Consider the following 22,215-nt stretch of genomic DNA (forward strand, 5'->3'; position numbering starts at 1 on the left):
TTGTAAGCCTCCAACTTGTACTGAGAGCAAGTTCAGCATCTTGTACTGGCAACAAGGCTATCATCATATTCAACCATGCTGAATATCCAAAAACAAAAAAAAGGAAAATGTACCTGAAATGTGTCAAGCGTTTTGATTTGCGAGCTTGGCATGAAATCTACCTTCAAAGATAGGATCTGTTTTTTGCCCAACACGAAGCATCGAATTGAGTAAAGAAAGAACCAGAGACTCATAGTACCCACATCTATTTCGGTTGAATTACCTAACAAAAGCAAATAAACCTAGCCCACTGCTTGGCCATAGGTGGTGACAGACCTAACAAAGCCGATCACAGCAGCTAATGGAGACATATGAAATGAAGAGGGGATCTACTCTTGCCTCTTCTTCTCCAGCAAACGAGCTCCTGCCACACAATAGCAGCTTTCCTCCTTCAAGCCTATGTTCTCTTCTCCCCCTATCCCCTATCCAAGGACAACAACATCACAGCAAAAGCCACCGTCACTCTATTGTTCTCTCCACCAAGCAAACAATCCCCAATAGCTAGTTTCTTTCTTTGCTCTTCATCCCAATAGGCAAGCAGCATCTCAAAACACCAATGCACCTCTTTCTCTATGTTCTTCTCTCCACCAAGACCGTAGACAACAATAGCACTTCCTTCACCCTACCGGCTAGCACGAAGCAACTCAGGTAGCCTTCTTTCTCTCTAATAGCAGCAGCAGCATACTAAATCCATCTTTAAAATCCCCAAGCTCCAACCCACCACTATGATCTCACACTTCTCTCCGTCAATTCTTTCTGCATTTCCTCCGCTGATCCTCATACCCAAGACACAAATATAGAATTGGCTCCTCCCAATCCTCCCTAATGAGCAATTGAAACCTGTTGGAGTTATGGGCTTGGCCCGATCATTCTAATCAATACATTAAAACAATTTAAAGCCCACTATTGAATGCTAGGGAATCAATAGCTTAATTCCGTACCGGGAATTGAGGAGGATCTCAACCGACTTAAATGGTGGACTTCGTGTACACCACTTGTGAAGCCGGTAAGAGGAGGACGGTGAACCTTACGTGCGCACTCTCGCTTGCCTCGCCGGGCCGGTGACATGACGTGCAGGTGCGAAGAGCATTAAAACAGAGAATTAATGTTGACGACGTCCAGGTTCGTTGAACCTGAGGCACCTCCACGCCTCTATATAAACCACCACCCCCTCCTCCCATTCCTCTTGAAGGCTCATGATTGCTCCTTACAAGCCTTGAACGAGACCTTGTGTGGGCTCTTGGATTTTTTGTCTTTGACCTGCTTGATCCCTAGAGCGTCCACCCCCTTGTATATAGTCCCCTCGAAGGCCCTTGTACCTGCAAGTTAGGAGTCTTACACCTAGTAGAATTCAACGCTTAAGTCCTAGTAGAATAAGGAGTCCTAATAGAACACCCCTATTGAGTTCTAAACCAAGTAGTATTTGAGTTACCATATAACACGCCTTCCCATTTCATTGCTGCAGCTCATCACGAATCTTGTCGTCAAGAAGTTGCACCACGTCCGGGAGATGTGCTCCGAGCGCGGCGGCGGCATGATGCACTGTGAGTGCCCTAAGCACATGCGAATAGCTGGTGGGTGGTGTCTAAGCCATCGTCGATGGGGAGACCGCGCATGCGAGCAGACGTGGTGGGGCGGTGGCCGCGTGAGCAGGCGTGACACTTTTATCAGGGGTGGAGTTAGGGGGACACGCTGTCGATGTACAAAGATGGTACAAAGATGCCGTTCAAATGTTTGAAGTAGTTGGGTTTCTATCCAACAACATTCCTCTATCAAGAGAGGTATTTTGACGTAGCGTTGTCACCAGAAGCATGAAACAGTTCTAAGACCAGTTTTGATGCATTAAGATAATCCTTATGAATTCTAGTATTTGTGCGTCCTTGAAAATAAATACTCTCTCTCAGCATGAACTTGCCCTCCCCATTAATCAAGAAATCTTCAATTGACAAATCCGAGAAACACTAACAAGCACGGTGATATGAGACAAGTATCAGCAGTAGCGAGCGAATTACAAACTTCCCATCATCAGTAAGTATCTACAAAGCATCACTTGAACTCTGTGAACCTAGCATCTAAATTTGAAGGTTAGAAGCAAGGTGTAGCCTGTAGACCCACTACAACAAAATCAGATAGTAGCTACGCTTCCATTGCTATGCTATTGAAAGCGTATCTACATTTTATGTGGTTCTGCTATTAAATATGGTTGTTGATACGTTTCAATAAAGCGTTTCAAAACTTACAAGTTAGATACGATTTAAACAGGTATTGACATGTTTTAATAAAGCACTTGTAAAGTTAGTATCTAGATATGTTATTAGATAGTGTTGACATGTCTTAAGAAAGCGCATCAAAAACTTGGTGTTGATGCACACATCGGCTTCCAAGTAGAAGTGATTATAGATGTGCTTCTAGGTACAATTTTTTAACATGTATCAACCAACAAAGAAATTAGCAAGTTAGGAGTCTTACACCTAGTAGAATTCAACGCTTAAGTCCTAGTAGAATAAGGAGTCCTAATAGAACACCCCTATTGAGTTCTAAACCAAGTAGTATTTGAGTTACCATATAACACGCCTTCCCATTTCATTGCTGCAGCTCATCACGAATCTTGTCGTCAAGAAGTTGCACCACGTCCGGGAGATGTGCTCCGAGCGCGGCGGCGGCATGATGCACTGTGAGTGCCCTAAGCACATGCGAATAGCTGGTGGGTGGTGTCTAAGCCATCGTCGATGGGGAGACCGCGCATGCGAGCAGACGTGGTGGGGCGGTGGCCGCGTGAGCAGGCGTGACACTTTTATCAGGGGTGGAGTTAGGGGGACACGCTGTCGATGTACAAAGATGGTACAAAGATGCCGTTCAAATGTTTGAAGTAGTTGGGTTTCTATCCAACAACATTCCTCTATCAAGAGAGGTATTTTGACATAGCGTTGTCACCAGAAGCATGAAACAGTTCTAAGACCAGTTTTGATGCATTAAGATAATCCTTATGAATTCCAGTATTTGTGCGTCCTTGAAAATAAATACTCTCTCTCAGCATGAACTTGCCCTCCCCATTAATCAAGAAATCTTCAATTGACAAATCCGAGAAACACTAACAAGCACGGTGATATGAGACAAGTATCAGCAGTAGCGAGCGAATTACAAACTTCCCATCATCAGTAAGTATCTACAAAGCGTCACTTGAACTCTGTGAACCTAGCATCTAAATTTGAAGGTTAGAAGCAAGGTGCAGCCTGTAGACCCACTACAACAAAATCAGATAGTAGCTACGCTTCCATTGCTATGCTATTGAAAGCGTATCTACATTTTATGTGGTTCTGCTATTAAATATGGTTGTTGATACGTTTCAATAAAGCGTTTCAAAACTTACAAGTTAGATACGATTTAAACAGGTATTGACATGTTTTAATAAAGCACTTGTAAAGTTAGTATCTAGATATGTTATTAGATAGTGTTGACATGTCTTAAGAAAGCGCATCAAAAACTTGGTGTTGATGCACACATCGGCTTCCAAGTAGAAGTAATTATAGATGTGCTTCTAGGTACAATTTTTTAACATGTATCAACCAACAAAGAAATTAGAGTGGCATTTTTTGAAAATGTTAAGAAACAACAACCAGACTGTCCTTCGAACCTGCAACCTCCAGATAAAAAAAAGCACCTGGCATGCCAACTAAGAAGCACCATTGGATGTGTCTTCCTTTATATATTATATAAAATATATGCATATCCAGCATAGTAACAAGAAAAATCTATACATTGAGTCTTCCTCCTCTCTTCGATCTACTGTATTCGTGAATCGTGACTGATGTTCCTCCTCTCATGGGCGCGGAGGTCCGCTCCCATGATCCTGTCTCAATTCCTCAATGCCCAGCATCTGTGCGGAATAAAGATCAGGATCGCGCATAGTGGCAGCAAGGAGGAGTTGGAGGCATTGAAATCGAGTCCATGGCCGGCACTTGGATCAAGGCGTAGACAATAAAATTATAAAAATAATACTAGTAATCATAAATTGGTTGTTGTACACTGGTTAGTTGGCTTCAATGCTAGTTGGGAGAACCAGGTTTGAATCCTCTTTTTTTCTATTTATTTTTTACAATTATTGTGAACAGGAAGACCCCGCATGCGTATCTACAAAACGTCTCATATTTTCTAGACACGTTTCAAAACTCGTCTCTACAAATCTTTATACGGTCCATGCGGAGACCTCCAGATACATTTTGCTAAAACGTATCTAAACTCCACTAGAGATGAAATAAAGCATAGCTATCCCTAAGTTAAAGCGTATCTACGAGGGTTTTCTCTAGTAGTGACCTAGCTAATTTGATGCTTGCTAAAGTTATGAAGCTTACACTGCTTATATATTAGTACTAGTAACTTCCCTTCTTCCTCTTAGTCTTACATCACGCTACATACACAGCTGTAAAACAAATATGAAGGAAACACACAATTATCATTTATATAGTAATGGTTTGCGAAATCGTACTTCCATGTTTCTGTTTTGATTGCCAAAACTATACAATAACAAAATATAACAACATAATGCAACTTAAGTTGCAAGGAAATCAACAACACAAACAAAACACAATTAAACACAAACTAGTAAAAATATATGCAAACACCAACTATTTTCAAACCAACATTGTCTGCAACAACAGAAATACCAGTACGGAGAAATCTCCATAGACTACAACATCATATACTATGTATGAAACAAAACTATTGCATCAGCCACGGGTTAGTGTAAGGGTTCTACCAACTTAAACTCTGGTAAATGGGATAGAAGACTAATCTGAGACTATGTATTTGACATGTGTACTGCTCTACAACACAAACTTCATATTGTTCTAAAGCACAACCTTCGATGGATGAGAATTATACACTAAGTACTTAGAAACTATATGGCTTAACCGAAAAACTAGCACTTACAAAACCAAGACTTTATTAGAACACAACAATACTACACAAGAGCATACAACTCTCTCTTCTTTAGTAGCTAGCCAACACTTACCCTTCTCCCTTACTCTTTTGTACCCAACTCTATCACCCTTGCTCTCATCTACCATGCTCTCGGTTGAATGCCATGGCAAGAGAGTAGACCTCTATTTATAGGCCAAAGGGAGAATATCTAGATATTCTAACATTTTCTAATTTTCTTTATTACTAAATCTAGAGTGCTTCATGAAAAATATCTTCTTCTTACATGGTGGAGAATACTCTAGAAGATTGCCTTGCATTCTTTTCAGCATTGCTCATCTTAACGATGCTTCTCCGAATACTGATGGTTCAAGGTTTATAGAAGATAATGGTACTTACGACTCAATATTCATGATTGGACCAAGGGTTATGGGCTGAGATGCAGGGTCACGAAGTGGTGGACGAGGCAGAGGGCGGGGAAGCTTGGTGCGCTTCTTGCGCCGTGCACCTTGGCATCCAAATTGGTTTGGTAGTTGAGGTATCTTCATGTAGCGTTTCACCTCTGGTGATGTTGGTGACTTGGGCAGTGGCTTTTGGAATGGAACAATCTTTAGCTTCACAGCTAGCGTAGCCTAAGCTACTCGGCTATTTACTATACCAGCTGTTCTCTCGTTGCAGCCGTAGCGCTGCGTAGCAGCACTTCCGAACCCTCTAAGCAATTGCTCTGCCCTGTTGACAGGGTTAAGTACCATGGGTACCCCGAAGCAAGGCCCTCAAGGGTCTAAATAGGGATTAGCCGACCATTGTCAGGCAGCCCGATCCGCCAAGACAAAGGCCTGGCCAGTGCCGGCCCATCAGCAAGAAGGCGCGAAGGTCCAGCAGTGACAGAGCCCTAGACACGTGGTGCCTTCCCGACCTGCAATGAACCATGCGGGGTTGTGGAGCTCGCATCAAGCCTAGGGCAGAGCCCGACCCTGAGATCCCTTAGGAAAGGCACGAAGGAGCATTAACTATGCAGGATTCAACAAGACATGCAGGCGCGCCCCTCGCCCAGCAGCCGGGGTAGGGACGTTGTCTACGGACCGGAGGACCAATGGTAGCACCTCCGGTCAGCCGGGCCATCATGACGCCGCAACCAACGCCACGCCTACCACGCCCCCCTCCGTCAGCTCGACAAGATAGTTCGTGCCAGGTCACCCTCCGCTGTCAGGCGTAGGGCAAGGCGGGCGAGCCGAGCTAGCGGGCCCCGTCTCAGACCAATGGCAACGGTAGCAGGACGCCTGGTCTCCCGACCTTGCGAGGGAGGCTAGCCCTGCCGACTAGACGAGAGGCCCCGCCCCCGGCGTGTTAGGAAGGGTGTGTCGCAAGTACGACGACGCCATCTCCTGCCACAGGGATGGCGGATGGGACCAAGGAAAAGTCAGGCGGTGCCGCGAGTCGAGCTGACAGGACTTGGCTTCGGGACGCGGCAGAGCACAATCGACCGAGGGCCTTGGGCGGGACATGTGTAGGATCGTCGACCTCCTTCCTGGGATGTCAACCCTAGGGGGCGAGGCACCCCTCTCTCACACATTGTAGCCCAGCCCACTAGGCATATAACGCGGAGCTGGGCCTTCTCTCTCATGATTTGAACACTCCACGCTACACACACACCGCTTGCAAGCACCTCGTTGTAAGCACCCAACATTCGAACGCAAGGAACACGAAGAACACCACCCATATTGGATGTAGGGCATTCGCCCGAACCAGTCTAAACCCTTACCTTTGATTTTTAGCCATCAAGCTATAGAGAAGCGCGACGCTAATTACTACTCGGTGATCGAAACATCGACACCTGTAGATAGGAATTGTTCGCGGGTTTTTCAACAATTGCCTTCTTCTTGGCAGGGTAGATCTCTTCAATTGTGTAGTTGTTGCCACCATGTTCTCTGGGTGGCTAGGTAGCTTTGCGCGTGTAGAAGATGATGCCATGTTAGCTAACAAATATGACTTGTTCACTGGCGTTGAAGCAATTGCCGAGTTGCAAGGGAGCCCGCGCTTCATCACGGACGAGTAGGCCCTCGAAGTGAACCGCATGATTGGCTCCCTGAGATGCGGGAAGCCGACGGCACCCAGGTATGATGAAGAAGGCCGCAACACCGGAGCATGAACATATGCCGTGAGCAGCCGCTGCTAACAAGGAGGGCACCCTTGCCTCTAGGAAGGTGATGTCGACTTTGCCGGAGCGACGAGCAAACAACACTCACCATGGCTCTGATTCCTTAAGAACAAAGGGGGGCATTAGTGAAATGTGGGCAAATGCGAACCCTAGCAAGGAGGTGAGGGTTCTCTTACCGATCGGAGGGGTCATCTATCTCCGGTGGTGGCTCTCCGCCATACTGTGAGATCATGGGTTTTCTCGTGGGTTTCAACGATCACGATGGGTGGGGCTATGGTCCGATCTTCCAAGGGATTAAGGCAAGGTAGGAGAGGAGTGATTCGGATACGTTGGCCTCCGTTTGATGGCGCAATCGAATGGCTCAGAAAAATTGAGCTCGGGGGTAAATTTTGGGTGGGCCAACCGGGCCCATCTAGGTTGGTAGGCCGGAAATGGTTTTTATTAATTACCACTAGTCGCCACATGCACGCGACATTCATCCATTCTTTTCTAAATCTTGATGCACGCCAGAGTCCCTCCGTCCATACACAATGCATTGTCCGAGCAGCAGTGCTGCATAAGCCCCCATTCCTAAGTTCAGCTCGCCCTTGTATCCCCGCCTTCCTCATCTCCATGCGGATCTTACCACCGGACCCAGTTTCCCGCAACCTGCGGCCCTCCCCGCGCTGGCTAGGCCCTAGCCCGCCTGTTGTCTCGCCACCGCTCCATGCTGGCAGGGTCCCCGACCAACCCGCCTCAACTTTCTATATTGGTACCTTTGGAATCCCGCAGCAGCCCCTCATCCCCTAGTCCCTAACCTAAAAGACAACTGTAGCGGTGTGGGCTCACATTGCAGTGCAGTGAACCCAGGGCCTCCTTCTGCGACGCACTGACTCCTAGTCGCACGTGCAACTCGGAGTATTCCAGCTATTTTTGCATACACACAGGATAGACTTTCTTTCTTCTAAATCTGCGGGTTCATTAATTATTCCAGCTATTTTTGCATACACACAGGATAGATTTCATTTAGTTTTTTCTCCGTCCCCGGATGGGGAGCCTCCATATTACACAAGCACACATAGGCATATTATTTAAAATTTCACATACACAACCAAATTCACCCAAGTCTTATCATCACACAACCAAATTTACCAAAATCTCATCATCACACAACTAAAATCACATACACAAGTGCACCACACAAGAGTTAGCAACGATAAAGGTTCTCAAATGCCAAGTCTACAAAGTGCAATACAAGTTTTACAACAACTAGTCTCTTTGCCATCACCAACAAATCTTTCCAATGTCAAGTGAAGGTTCTCAAATCCCTCTCTTTCCTGCATAGATAGTGTACCAATATATTACGAAATTAAAAGGCATTGACTACAAAAGATTTCATACTCTTTTTGACCAACAAGCATGCATAATATTAGGAATGCAGATTTGTAACCAAAATGACAAGGACATACCGATTTCGAGAACCATCACCAAGGTGGTAGATTTGGAGATGGCTGATTTGGAGTTGCCTGATTTGGAGATGGTGTAGCATGCGGATCATTTGATGCCGCCGATTGTCACTACAAAGAGGAGAAGAGATTGCATGTGAGACAAGATAAATGACGATCATACATAAATACAACTTATCCCCACTCACAGGAGTAGAGTACGGATCAGGTGGTGGAGGTTGCGCGAACAGAGAAACTGGCGGAGGTACACCCGTTGCAGCGCTAAGACTCTGCATGTAAGTACATCACTCATTCTTTGCTCCAACTCCTATCATTTCCTGGTCTTTTCTTCCAGCCGGCCCTGCACAGTTTTCACCCCAATATTACAATAATGCAAAGAAAAGGTATGTAATAATCAACGAACGACGGATAAAGAAGGAATAACCTGGAGCGCCTGTATCTGATGGTGTGAAGTGTCTTGCCAAGGTCGTATGGCTGGGCTCGCACTCGCGCTCCTTGCTCGAATCTGAGAAAGAGTAGGAGTAGAGGACGAGTCGATTGCGCCATCGGCAATCCAGTACTGCGACTTTAACGCCATTATGCGTCCAATGGCATCAAGCTGAGAAACCGTCGTATGTCCATGAAGGGGTTTATGTGACGCGGCAAGCATGTCGTAGAATGCCTTTGCGGTCGCCTCTGGCTCCTCCTCCATTTGTCCCTCAGCGAACCGTGCCTCCCCATAGTCATCCAACATGTCCGCTACACCGGCATCAGCATCATAATCCTCGACACGTGGTCTCACCACATCCTCTCTCATATGATTGGCTTCACCGTGGTAGATCCACCGGGTATAGTCTGCCGTAAATCCATTCTTGCAAAGATGTTCCTCCATGTTCTTCTTATTTTGTCTTTTCCTGTTTGCACACTTGCTGCATGGGCAGAGAATCATGCTCGCTTCTTTAGCAGCTTCGCCAAACGCCATTTCCAAGAAAGCATCGGTCTTATTGATCCACTCACTAGTCATCTCAGCCTGACTTGGGCGGCCAGTGTACATCCACGCACGGTCTTCCATCCTCTAACATATACACCGGAGACAGAGTAATATCAATTGCCCTACGTCTATAGGATGTAACGGCCCTACATCTATAGGAAAGTGAACTGCAATGCAAGTTTGCCGGAGACGATGCTGAACTGCAATGCAAGTTTTTCATTAATAAAAACGAAGTATGGAAATTTGCATATGAATGGTGTAACCGAGAGTGAATGTCCCCGATACCTTCCAATCGGCGGTGTGAGGTGCGATCGGGGCGCGGCTGGCACGGTCACCACGGGCAGGATCGAAGAGAGGTCACCACGAGCAGGTCGTCGGTGTGACAGCGGTGAGGAGGTCCGGGGTGCCGCCGTCTCGGATCACCACGGGCACGAACGGACAGGGGCGCGGCCACCTCGGGGTGGGGCCCTGCGGCGCGTTCCGGGCCGTGCGAGGAGGAGGGGGCGGGCGCGGCCGGCGTGTCCTCGGGGCAGCGCTGTCCGGCACGGCCGGGGCGGCGTGGCTTTCGGGGAGGAGGAGGTTGCAGTGAGGACGGACGAGGCCCGGCCGGCGCGGCGCAGCCGGAGAGGTTGGGGTGGGGCGGCGCGTCCGGGGCGCTCCAGCCGGGGAGCGCTACTCGGCACCAGAGTTTTCATTACCGGGGAAAAAAAATTATCGGAGGTTACAGATAAACAGGGTAAACAGGATATATCGGAAATATCGGATCAAATTCAAATTTTCTAAAAATTTTGGCAGAATTTCACTTGAAATTGCCTCTAATCCATTAGTTATCACTGATTGCATATAACAACAAAAGAATATTGCAATAAAGGAGCACATTAATCTACTACATTCATGCACTCCAAAATTTCAATCACTTCTTACAAATTTTACACTACACATCATCACAAATAATGTTGCTTCACGAACAACCAATTGGTATTTAACACACAGATGTAGATCATATGGCTCAAAACAGAAATAAAGATGCTAGCTACAAATCAATTACTTTATTTGAAAGGAGGAACCTTAATCGCTAGAGAAAATTAGAAGCCACTCACAGGGAAGCTTTGCTTCAAGTCCGGCCGCTTGACGTTCTTCTCCAAGAGCTCCTCTCAGGGCTTCAACACTGACAGGGAGCGGAGGCCAGGAGCACGCACGCACCCTACTCGCGGCCGGCGGCCAGTGGCTCTCCACGCGCACACCCCTTGCAGCAGCAGCAGCTGGCTGGACAGGGGGTCCAGCTGCTCACGCGCGCATCCTCTGCAGATGCTGCAGGCCGGCCGGATAGGGGTGGAGCTCCTCACGCGCGCGTCCTATGTAGCAGCTGCAGGCCAGACAGGGGGTGGAGCAGAGGAGCTGCATGGAAGGTTCGGCAGGGGCCAGGCCGGTGCCAGCCAGGGCACTAGCGCGCGGCTGCGACCTTTGCAAGGAAGAAGGAACAAGCGCTGCCGCCGCCGCCGAGTCCTTCGCGTGCCTCGTGCCTGGAGGCCGGAGGGTGGGGATTTTAGGGTTTTGATGGGCTGGAAAGGTAAATGGGCCGGCCTCGGGTAAATTTTGGACCTCTTTGCCGAGTGCCAGATCTGCGGCACTCGGCAAAGGCCCCTCTTTGCCGAGTGCCCGGATATGGCACTCGTCAAAGAAATCCAATTTTTTTTAAATATTCATATTCTTTGCCGAGTGACTTGAGCCCTACACTCGGCAAATGACGTATTTGCCGAGTGCTTATCCTTGCACTCGGCAAACAATTTTCATTTTTTTCACTTTTTAGCACCGAACTTTTTTTGTTGTGATACTTACATTATATGCAACAGTATGTGCAATTTGTGCCCATTGCTCGAAGTGTTTGCTATATTTTATCAATTTATTTTATTTTATTGAATTTCTTGTAATTATTGAAATTTGAACTACAAGTCACACGAATAATGGAAAACAATGAATGAAAAAAATGATATTCATGTTATTGAAGCATGCGTTGAGACCTTATCAAGAAAAAAATCAGAAATTTCAAACTTCTTGTCCACGAAACATGACGACGAACTTCTTGTCCATTTGTTTTTAAAATGTATAAAAACCAAATATGGTCCAAAAATCATGAAACTTGTCGAAATGTAATGATATCAGATGGGGAAGCTGTGATAAAAATCTGATGAGGTTTCGTGAGAGTTACAACATACGATGCATACAAATTGAAAGTTCTCTAAAGATGTGTATGATTTTACGTGAAGCCCGATTAGGTGTTAAGCATCGTAGATGTCAAACTTTTACAAAATCTTATAAAAATTTTATCACAGTGTCCTCACATGATAACATGACATCTCGACAAGTTTCATAATTTTCCGACCAAATTTGCCTTTTATACAATTTAAACACGACTTGAACACAATTTAGTCGCCATGTTTCGTGAATAGTAGGTTTGAAATTTCTGGTCCTTTCTTGGATAAGGCCTCAAAGCATTCTCATTAACATGAATAACATTTTTTCATTCATTTTTTCAATATTCGAATGACCACGCAGTTCAAATTTGAATTATTCAAGAAATGCAATAAAATAAAATAAATTGATGAAATATAGCAAACACTTCGATAAATGAACCTAAATTACATATGTTGTTGAGGAGAATGTAGGATGACAATAGAAAAAATTTTAGATAAAATAAAGAAAAAAATATGTATATTTTGCCGAATGTCTTGCCTAGGCACTCGGCAAAACTCCTGTTTGCCGAGTGTCTTCGACTAGGCACTCGGCAAAGACTAACGCCGTTAATTGCTGTTACGTTCTGGCACTCGTATGCCAAGTGTATACCTTTGCCGAGTGCTCGACACTAGGCAAAAAATTCTTTGCCGAGTGTTTTTCTTTGCCTAGTGTATGGCACTCGGCAAAGGAGGAGTTCACCGTGTGTTTTCCTTTGCCGAATGCCCGATAGTTTGCACTCGGCAAAGGCTGCGTTTCCGGTAGTGTACGTGATCGAGTAGTGGACGAAGACTGATCTGACTTACATACAGGATGGACTAAGGCCCACGTATCGATGACACAAGATGGATCAAATCAAAAATTAAGAGGGAAATGTTACGTGCTTGGTAAAGATTTGTGACACAGCAGCGAATGAAATTCTAATTGTTAGGATTTCGTATGGATGCATTTATTTTATGGTATATGACACGTGTCTACGCCACACGAGGCTAGACTTTCAATCTTATTTTGGGCGTACAGTAGGTGTTAGGATGCAACCACGTACAGGGACGGAGCCAGGTCTTTGCCGGGGTTAGTTGATCCCGACTAAATCCTGCAAATTCCTAGTAAAGTAGTGTTAATGGAGCTGATCTCGGTGTCGTTTCACCCCTTACCACATAGCTTGTTTGGTGTGCGCAGTGTTTGTGAGCCTCCAACTTGTGACAAGAGCAAGTTCAGCATCTTGTGCTGACAACAAGCTCATCAGATTCCAACATGCAGCATATGCAAAAAGAAAGAAAAAAGAAAATATACTTGTAATGTGTCAAACGTTTTGCTACGCGAGCTAAAATTCTGCTGACCCCGTGCCCTTTTCTTGCTGCCAGATCACATGTCAGTCTCCACTAATTTAAACTGGTCCACACAAAATTTGTTCATTTCTACATCCAGTTATATTAGCCAAAAGTTGTCAAAAGTCCTGCTAGTATATGTTGCCGAGTTTTGGTATCAATCTCCAAATCCGTGGCCTAAATAAAATTGGTTTTGGCATTCTGAATAAGCCCATGGAGCCGAAATATGGGCCTAAATTGGTGGCAAGGCCATCAAACTTCAAGGCTCCATTAGGCCCAAACACATTGTTGTGCATCACTAACCACCTCCAGCAAAAGTCCTGTATTTGGAAAATTAATGCAGATCTAGCACCATTTTTTTCTCGAAAAGATATACCTAGACCATATATATAGTTTCACAGAAAAAAACTAAAACAAAGAAAACAAGTACTGTCAGTTTTATGAATCAAGATCATTGGTGGCAATACAGCAAAAAATCATCTGACAGACACGTTAGTAGTTCTGACAAGATTATGCTAATGTGACACCACACGGAGAATGGTAGCTGTCGCGCTTCAAGCTGACTATTCCCATGTCGATGCTCTTTCCTTCGTGGCTAAGAAGACTTCCAACGTTGGAAATTTACCCAGCTGCTTGCATGTGCTCTAAACGGACTCTCTGGTTAAAAGAGGAAAGTCCTGCAGTAATGAACAATCGCCCTTCTCTTGTTTGCGCAATGACGATGTTATTGGGCGCTTATAATTTTCTTCCACGCGTCATCTTTTGAAATCCTACTCGCCCCACTCAAATCTACAAGGCTTTGTTTGGTATGGCACAATAACTAAAAAATATGGAACCAAGAGAGGAAAAATGGCCAAGCTAACGAAACATGAGAGGGAGATTAGTTGTAGTCCATGTAGTTGAGGGATGAGCTAATAATGAATGAGAACAAAAAGGATGGAACATCAATACTCCTAAAAGCAAATGCAAAGGCTTAATTTTTTTAAAAAAAAGTGGATAAAACTAATACAGTTTCATCTTGATGAAACCGACCTCGTCCTAAACGCACGAGATCGAAGATACGGCTTGCAGCCTTGAAAAAAAACAATTTATACGGCACAAAATATATGTTATATTGGATTGGAAACTATAAAGCTAGCAAATATTTTTTTCTCAGTTGTATTAAGAATTCCACGGTACACAGATGGAGCCGTTAAAAAATATTACTGTTCGACAACACCCTCTACCAACTAAGCAAGCGTAAAACCTCGACTTATCCCACTGACGTGTGGGTCCTCGGACTCACGCATCAGCGGTTAAATTCCTATCGAAAAAACTTATATTTGTAGTAATGTGGAGAAAAATCCCTCGATAGGTTAGATCCTTCACTCTCAAGGTACACAAAAAAAAACAAAAGAGCCTCTAGAAAGTCTTCCACTTCCACGCGGCCGCGGCCAAATTCTGCTTCGCAGTCAATAAACCTCCTCTGACGCGCCTCTCCCGTTCCTCGCCTCCCTCCCTTCCGAGGAGCCTTCCTTCTCCACCCACCAATCCGCGGCCGAACCCTCAGTTCCCCGCCCCGTTCCGCCCGCCGGGAGCGCGCGCCTGCGAAGAATTTCGCGGTTCTCCGGCGCCGATCCCGCGCGCTATCGCACCGCCGGCCGTGCCACGCGCGGCCAGGATGCGGAACCTTCTCACGGTGCGGATTCCCGACGCGCCTTGCCCCCTCACTGTTCTCGCGTCGCATGGCTGGGTTGCGCTCGCGGTGTTCTTGCCGGGAAAGGATGGGTTCACGGGTTGCTTTTGCTCTGACGGTCGAGGTCGTCAGGGTTTTCAGTTTCCGGAGGTTCTTGCTCCGGTTGTGGTTTTATGAATTGTGACTGGGGCGGCCTTGATCAGCTCATGTTTTATATTTTTTTCTTGATGAGCTTTGGTGCGAGTACCAAATGATCTTGCTCGTGTTGCTGTTTATGGAAAGTTTGGGATTTTTTCCATTTAATTTTCTTGATGAACTTCGGCAGGCAAGGGTTGATGATCTTTACCCGGTCCCGGTGTTCTTGCTCGTGTAGTTATTTATGGAACATCTGATATGCTGAGAACGTGCTCTGTTGGGATGATAATGTAATTAATTTTTTTCTCGATAAAAACTTGGTGCCAGCTGATGGTATCGTTTCCTGGTGTAGCTGTCCTTGTAAATTTCGAGTTGTTCAGAGCTTGCTCTGTTCGTGCGGTAGTACTATACTTGAAAATAAATTTGATGCCTGAAACACTTTAGGTGATAGTATCATGATTATTTGGATGTTTCGTTTTTATTTTCTTTCAGCTTCCAGAGAAAAAGGTAGTTTCAGCTTTGGCATGATCACTCTGTTTCTCTTGACCGAACATCATGGTCTGAAAAATTCAATCTTGATATATGAAAATGGCACCGTGCTACTTTTCTAGTCCAAGCCTGTGCAAACTCAGAGTCCATGTTTGACTTCGTGTCTAGGAGGCTTCTACCTCCGTGGTTTTGTGGAAACTAGATGTGTATTCTGCAGCCTTATTTTTTATCTCGACTTGACAGGACTCGTTTGAGCTCGGCAAGAGGGAGCAGGTCCCTGGAAATGTCGACATCGAGCTCGGGTTGCAGGGTGACTTGACAAGTTCTGCGCAGCCTGGTTTCGAGGGCTTCTTTGAACAGGTCACTGTGTTTCTTTTTTGGCAGAGTTGATATGTCTCCCACTAACAACACCTGAAGTGGTCAATAACTGAATAATTTGTGCTATCACAAAATTCAGGTCAAGGATATCGAAAACCTGCTCAATACCTTGACAAAGCTACTGAAGGACCTTCAGGTGACTACCAACGCCAAATTGGAATTACTTTCTTTTTGTTGAATTATTTAAGTTCAAGATATTGTGGTCAATTGTTAGGATCTGGGAATGCCATATCACAGCGGTACTTCAGAATCTGTCTGATATATGCATTTCTAGATGCTGTTTGCATGTTTGCTGATTGAACAATATTAGCTTTCATCTAAGACTCTCAATTTATGCAGAGCTCAAATGAGGAGTCCAAAGTTGTCACAAAGGCATCTGCGATGAAAGGTAACATATAGGATATTGATTCTTTCCTGCATGTAGAGCAGCATAGGAATTTTCTTCACCCCCCAGTGTTGCATCACTAATGTGTTTTTGATTTCTTTGCATTTTGAAGAGGTTAAAAAGCGCATGGAGAAGGATGTCAATGAAGTGACGAAGGTTGCACGTCTGGCAAAATCAAAAGTAGAGCAACTGAACAAAGATGTTAGTGCAGCCGTCCTGACTTTTTTCTACTAATCAGTTATGTCTGCTAATAGATTTCACCATCTATATTAAGTTGTGCTGATTTCCTTTCTCCAGAATGCTGCAAACAGACAAAAGCCAGGATTTGGCAAGGGATCAGGTGTGGACCGATCCCGGACAACAACAACTGTGTAAGGCCCCTGTGATTATTCCTTTACTTGTTCATTTCCCTCTTGAGGTATTCTTGATTGCTTGGTAATCTTGTTGCAGTGCTTTGACAAAGAGGTTGAGAGAACGTATATTGGAGTTTCAGGTACTTCTTTTTAACTTTGCATTTCAGTTCTTGTTCAGATTGTGCATGCTAAACTTGTTTTCTGAACACACGTGTGCCAGTTATTTTGTGTCTGTAGAACATTTAGTCTGATGAAGCTTGAAAAGGAGCTAAAATGCCAGTTTATGCTACTTAAAGATTATAAATGTTTGTTCGTGAATCGGCATGTGAATTTAATATGAGATATATGTATACAGACATTAAGAGAAGAAATTCAGAAGGAATACCGTGATGTAGTGGAGCGCCGTGTTTTCACTGGTCTGTTTTCTCAAACTCTATAACACTGTTTAGCTCGTTGCAGTTCAGTTTTATCTTAGTCTGAATTATTGTATTCACTGGTCGTGCAAAACATCCAAATGAACAGTTACTGGCGAGCGTGCTAATGAAGAGGTAAGAAATTTCATATAACCTTTTACTTCAAGTCCTCACCGTTAGGAAATCCACACGTCTTGTTTCTAACACAGAGTCAAAATTTCAGACTATCGATAAGCTGATAGAAACAGGCGACGGCGAGCAGATCTTTCAGAGAGCAATTCAGGAGCAAGGGCGAGGAAGGGTACTAGTTCTTTTGGCCCGTGCAACTGCAAGAATTGCAGCCTGGATGCTGACAAAGCTGGATTGTCTTACCTAAATTTCACGCTTTTGCAGGTGCTGGACACACTGCAGGAGATCCAGGAGCGACACGATGCAGTGAAAGAGATTGAGAAGAAGCTTCTTGATCTGCAGCAGGTAATGAATGGCCAATCCTCCAACATTAAGGTTTCAAGGACTCGCTGCTTTTACCAGGTATAAAATGCTCCTGAATGCAGATTTTCCTCGACTTGGCTGTCTTGGTCGAAGCTCAAGGAGAGATGCTGGACAACATTGAGACACAGGTATGGTGATTGGTGCTTGTCACTAATGTATCGTTATTTTGGAGGACGTGCAGCACGGAATTATTGGTACCATACTCATTGCAAGATTCAGGCTGTTCTGACTTCTGATTTTCTCCGCTCAGGTCACAGGCGCAGCTGAGCATATTCAGACCGGAACAAACCTTCTCCAGAAAGCGAAGAAGCTGCAGAAGAACACACGAAAATGGACCTGCATAGCGATAATCATCCTCCTGATAATCGTGCTTGTCGTCATCCTCTCCCTAAAACCGTGGTCATGGGGGAAGTAGATAAGCAGCATCCAAGCATAATTATCATTTTGATTTTTGTTGGTGATGCTACTCAGCATTCGTGTTCTAGCTGTGCATATGTGAGAAGGTGCAAGAGCGTCCTGTACATCGTCTTGTAAACTCTGGGTCTGAACTCGTTCAGATATTGTTTGATTCAAATTGGATATATTGGGTGTGCAACTCTTTCAATTATGCTTGCTTCGAATGCAGCTGACACCCAGCTTGATATGCAGCAAGTATTCTTGAAGTCATCTGCATTTGAATTGCCTTGGTAGCAGTACTTTATCTTTAAAAGAGTTGTATACAATAAAGGCACCACGACACCAAAAAAACAGCTTCGATTTTATAGGAAGACCAAGAAATAACACCTAAGTCACGAGGCTAGAATTGAAACATCAGGGTTTTTTTTAAAAAACATGAAACATCAGATTTGCCATTAAACATTGGTTCATTGGATGAGATCAGTGACCATTTCGTAGACAAAGTGATCATTACAAATGCAATCCTCATTTGTTTTACATCACCGTACACTTCTCTAAGCCACAGGGGAAGCAGGTTGCCAGGTTCTGAACAGGCTGAAGCACCATTTCTTGAACTGAGATGCACCTTCTCCCCAGTAAGCATCAAAAGACAGCAAGAACCATTGAAGCAAAACATTACTTCCACATACAAGCCCACTTGGCCTTCATTGTCTGCTTTGCACAAAACTATCCAGCCAACATTCTTGCATTCAAACAAAATTCTTCACAACCTCCATGAATTATCGGTTCTCAATGCTCCTCTTTCGGGACTTGTGTGCCCGTTCAGATTTCACCATGCTATCTTCATTCTTGAGTATTCTGTGTTCTTGTTCATTCTGCTCAATTTTGATGCTGACATTCCTTGATCTTCTGTTACCACTGAAGATTTGAACAGAACACTTATTATCAGAGAGCTTGAATAGGCTGAATGGGTAAAAGTAAAATTTCTAATAGTATCATGAAAACATGTGTGCATATCCAGACCTGTTGATTTCTGCTGCATATTCAGCATCGTGTACTGACAACCAACGCATCGATCCAGTGTGAGGTGGGATTAAAGATCCAGTAATATGACAATTCATTTCTGTATCCACCCTGCGATTGAACATCAGAAGAAAAATAATTAATTTATTTAGTCTCAGAATGTGGATCATCCACAAACCATTTCCAATCATTTCAACAACATGATATAATACACTTCTCAAGTAACACATTGCAAGGATGAGCTCAAGCTCATTCGAAGTATATGATGCAATGAGCAAAAGATGTTGCTACATTGCTGAACCATGATAGATACATTCAAAAGCTACCATCTTGTACACGACATGTTATTCTGTGCTGTTGTAATACAATCACACGTTTTAGGGCATCACTCATAATCACAGCAGAGGGAAGGAGGACACTAGAAAGCATGCTACCATAGTACACAGGCACATAGATGCATGAGCAACATATAGATGGTGCAACTAACATGGGAAAAAAATACAAATGTAGAAAACTACAGGTATCTGACATCTGAAAAACAAAAGGTTGAGAGAAACAATGTCACACTGACAAAAAGGGGAACAAGATCAGCCCATACCCTTTGACAAGAAACCTTATCATTGTTCCTCTTTTAATCACATGCTGTCTATCCGAGCGGCTCACAAATCTCCCCCCATCACTTTTCTGTGCAAAAGTCGAAATATAACATAAAAAATGTTATGGCTACATATTTATGAGACTGATTATCCTTGATGAAAATTAGCAGTTACATAGAATATAACAAGATCCGCACAATGGTCTGAATTCTGAAGAACATCACAAACATGTAAAAACTACAAAGGACTTGTGTGCACACACGTATAGGAAAGTTAAAAAAAAAACATTTATGCTTCACTGGAATTGCCCATCCAGAAGAATCTTTTGACAATTGACAATTGTAAAACACCATCAATTAGCTTTAAATTCTTTTGAGAATAGTCCAATTTATTATAACAGAGTAAAGTATTTGCGTTCATGTAATGGAAATGGGGTATGGCCTCGATTCAAAAAAATAATATAACAGAGTAAAGCTGATCCTAATACTGTCATCAAAACCTTCGAAGATCTACTGTATAAAGAACACTCAAAAGTCACAAGCGCATAACTACATTACTACAACAAATAAGCAAATTTTAGCCATCATAAACACATAGTCTTATACATATTTACAACATATGTCAACGAATGAAAGCAAGCAAATGCTAACATTTAGAGATAGAAACAAATTAAGAATAAACAGAGTTTCTGCTGTCTTATGACAATAAAATTCCATATGTTGTTCCTACTTCTATGGAGATATATTTCGTTTAACAAAATTTATGAGGCAATAGAAAAAAGACATGGACACTATCAACAAAGGATTACTGGAACTAAAAGAGCTGATAAAGTTGAAACAGAACAAAGTGGAGTTTGAAACCATCATGGTAAAATAGTGTTTTTTTTTTCATCATATCAAGAGAACAGTTGTTCTTACCCTTTTGAATTTGAACTTTTCACGAATATCATCAGACATAATGGCCACTGAGAAAACTCCCAATATAATGGCATGAATCGACTCCTTACTGAGCATTTCAACCTTCCCTTCTGAAGTTAGCAAACAACTAAACATCAGAGCTATGCATTTCAAACTCGATACCAGGCTTATATATATATATATATTCGTCACACAAGATATGAAAGCAGATAAGCCGTTAGCAAAAGCGCTGATAAGCTTTGTTACAATAGGGACAGAAAGTTATATATATGATGTGGTATCCCCAAGAGCAACATTCCTGGCTGCTGGTATGAGCTGATACAAAATGCAGCCGAGCAGGTCTACAGAAGTGCTTTTACAGTGGTGTGCCAAAAAAATAAAGCAACTTACCCAGGATCATGTCCGGCTGGGGAGAGAAGATCAGCAGGTTCGCATGCACACGGACGCCAAAGTACGGTACCAAGCCATTCAGGATTTTGGCTCTGATTTTCTTCTTACCCTTGACTTCACTTCCATCATCCTTGATATCCTCATCGACTAATGTAGTTTCATGAGCCAGCAGCACACCATCAAAGCGCTCTTCGTACCTGTGTCGCAAACGAGGATGATCCAAAATTGATCGCAGAATTCTGAAGCTCCGCAACACCCCAAAAGGGAAAATGAAAAATGCAAGAAAGCACAGAGCAGCATGGCCCGTGGATGGGAGGCTCTACAGCTCATGGTAATCTCCCTCGAACTTGTTATGCTACGGATTGGATATGAGGACACCAAATCAAATAGCATAATCTAGTATCATATCCACACCTATCAATTTGCTCCGGAGCTTGAGCTCGTAAGCAGCCAAAGCGACGGAGACTATTGCCCCCCAAATCGACGCGGATTGGCGTTGCTACGCTACGAGGGTTCTTCCTGGCTCAGGTGAATGGGACAGAGCAAGAGAATGGCTCCCGCAAGAGCGGGAGGATGAGGCAGGGAGAGGGAGATGGGGGCACGCACGAGAAGAGGAGCGCGCTTAGCTGGCGGGCGACGGCGCGGGGGACGTCGGCGGCGTTGGAGGGGTGCACGTACACCGTGAGCTCCGCCTCCGCCTCCCGGAGCGCCTCCATCGCGGGCGGCCGCGGCGGCTGCTGGCGGTGGTGAGAACCCTAAACCCTAGTGGGGCGGCGGCGGCGGCGGCGCGGGTGGGCAGGGAAGCAAGGGGAGAGGCTCGGCGAGACAGACCGGTGGGGTCGGGAGACAAGCCTTGTACACCGACGCGTGTGTTTCCTGGCCCACTGCCTGTGGGGCCCGGTGGCAGTGTGGCCATCGTGGTCCGTGCAGGTGTGGGATGCTCGTGCTTGTTTGGTCGGAGGAACTCTTGAGCAAAGAGTATGGGGCCAATTTCGGCTTTTTCTTATATAGTTCCAGCTTCTTTCAAGACGGCTTTTGAAGCAGCATATCTGATCAAGCAAACTGAAATTGTTTTCAAAATTATTTGCCGAAATATGAACATATGAAAGAAATTAGATGAAGCTATGATTTTCAACTCCTTCTCATTAGTGTAAGCTAGAAACGACTTTTACCAGGTATTTCGTGGATGAAGCTGTTAATAAAATACTCGTTTAGCATAGGTTTAAGTGAAGCTCTCTAAAGCCATTCAAGCTGTTGCCAAAAAGAATTTTCGTATTCGCTATTCGTTTGAACTGTTTGAGTGAAATTACCACTAGAAAAAAAATCTTTTTACACAAGCTGACCTTTTTGCAAGCTGCCAGCGAAGCGGCTTCTTACGGCACAAAAAACATTTGGTGTCCGGCCTCCTCTTTTTCCCGGTGGGAGCTGCTTCTGAGATGGACCCACTGTCATGGACTCGAACAGGATCTGTAGCTCGTTTGCGG

The 22,215-nt window shown here is 44.4% G+C and overlaps 2 protein-coding genes across 2 annotated transcripts; one reads left to right on the forward strand and one right to left on the reverse strand.

Annotated features, from left to right (window-relative positions):
- The first annotated feature begins 14,529 nt into the window (after positions 1 to 14,529).
- On the forward strand, positions 14,530 to 18,016 carry LOC112886158 (syntaxin-132-like). Its single transcript, XM_025951959.1, has 13 exons — positions 14,530 to 14,767; positions 15,632 to 15,748; positions 15,846 to 15,902; positions 16,106 to 16,154; positions 16,264 to 16,352; positions 16,449 to 16,522; positions 16,602 to 16,644; positions 16,860 to 16,920; positions 17,027 to 17,052; positions 17,141 to 17,218; positions 17,311 to 17,391; positions 17,472 to 17,537; positions 17,660 to 18,016. The coding sequence occupies exons 1-13, from the start codon at positions 14,750 to 14,752 to the stop codon at positions 17,822 to 17,824; spliced, it is 924 nt and encodes a 307-aa protein (XP_025807744.1). The 5' UTR covers positions 14,530 to 14,749; the 3' UTR covers positions 17,825 to 18,016.
- Positions 18,017 to 18,253: 237 nt separating this feature from the next.
- Positions 18,254 to 21,560, reverse strand: LOC112886159 (DNA-directed RNA polymerase I subunit rpa43). The gene is made up of 6 exons (XM_025951960.1): positions 21,338 to 21,560; positions 20,732 to 20,928; positions 20,342 to 20,451; positions 19,427 to 19,512; positions 18,829 to 18,939; positions 18,254 to 18,723 (listed from the first exon to the last, which is right to left on the reverse strand). The coding sequence occupies exons 1-6, from the start codon at positions 21,445 to 21,447 to the stop codon at positions 18,585 to 18,587; spliced, it is 753 nt and encodes a 250-aa protein (XP_025807745.1). The 5' UTR covers positions 21,448 to 21,560; the 3' UTR covers positions 18,254 to 18,584.
- Positions 21,561 to 22,215: the final 655 nt, after the last annotated feature.

The sequence above is a fragment of the Panicum hallii genome, chromosome 3 (assembly GCF_002211085.1).
Source record: "Panicum hallii strain FIL2 chromosome 3, PHallii_v3.1, whole genome shotgun sequence".
In the NCBI taxonomy this organism is placed as follows: Eukaryota; Viridiplantae; Streptophyta; class Magnoliopsida; order Poales; family Poaceae; genus Panicum; species Panicum hallii.

Excerpts from the sequence above, each read along its gene's own strand:
- LOC112886159 (XM_025951960.1), bottom strand. The coding sequence starts at position 21,447 with ATGGAGGCGCTCCGGGAGGCGGAGGCGGAGCTCACGGTGTACGTGCAC. Across the intron at positions 20,452-20,731 it reads CCAGCCGGACATGATCCTGG|AAGGGAAGGTTGAAATGCTC; the intron begins GTAAGTTGCTTT and ends TGCTAACTTCAG. Across the intron at positions 18,940-19,426 it reads ATAAGGTTTCTTGTCAAAGG|GGTGGATACAGAAATGAATT; the intron begins GTATGGGCTGAT and ends GTTCAATCGCAG.
- LOC112886158 (XM_025951959.1), top strand. Across the intron at positions 15,903-16,105 it reads AGCTACTGAAGGACCTTCAG|AGCTCAAATGAGGAGTCCAA; the intron begins GTGACTACCAAC and ends CAATTTATGCAG. Across the intron at positions 17,392-17,471 it reads AGCTTCTTGATCTGCAGCAG|ATTTTCCTCGACTTGGCTGT; the intron begins GTAATGAATGGC and ends TCCTGAATGCAG.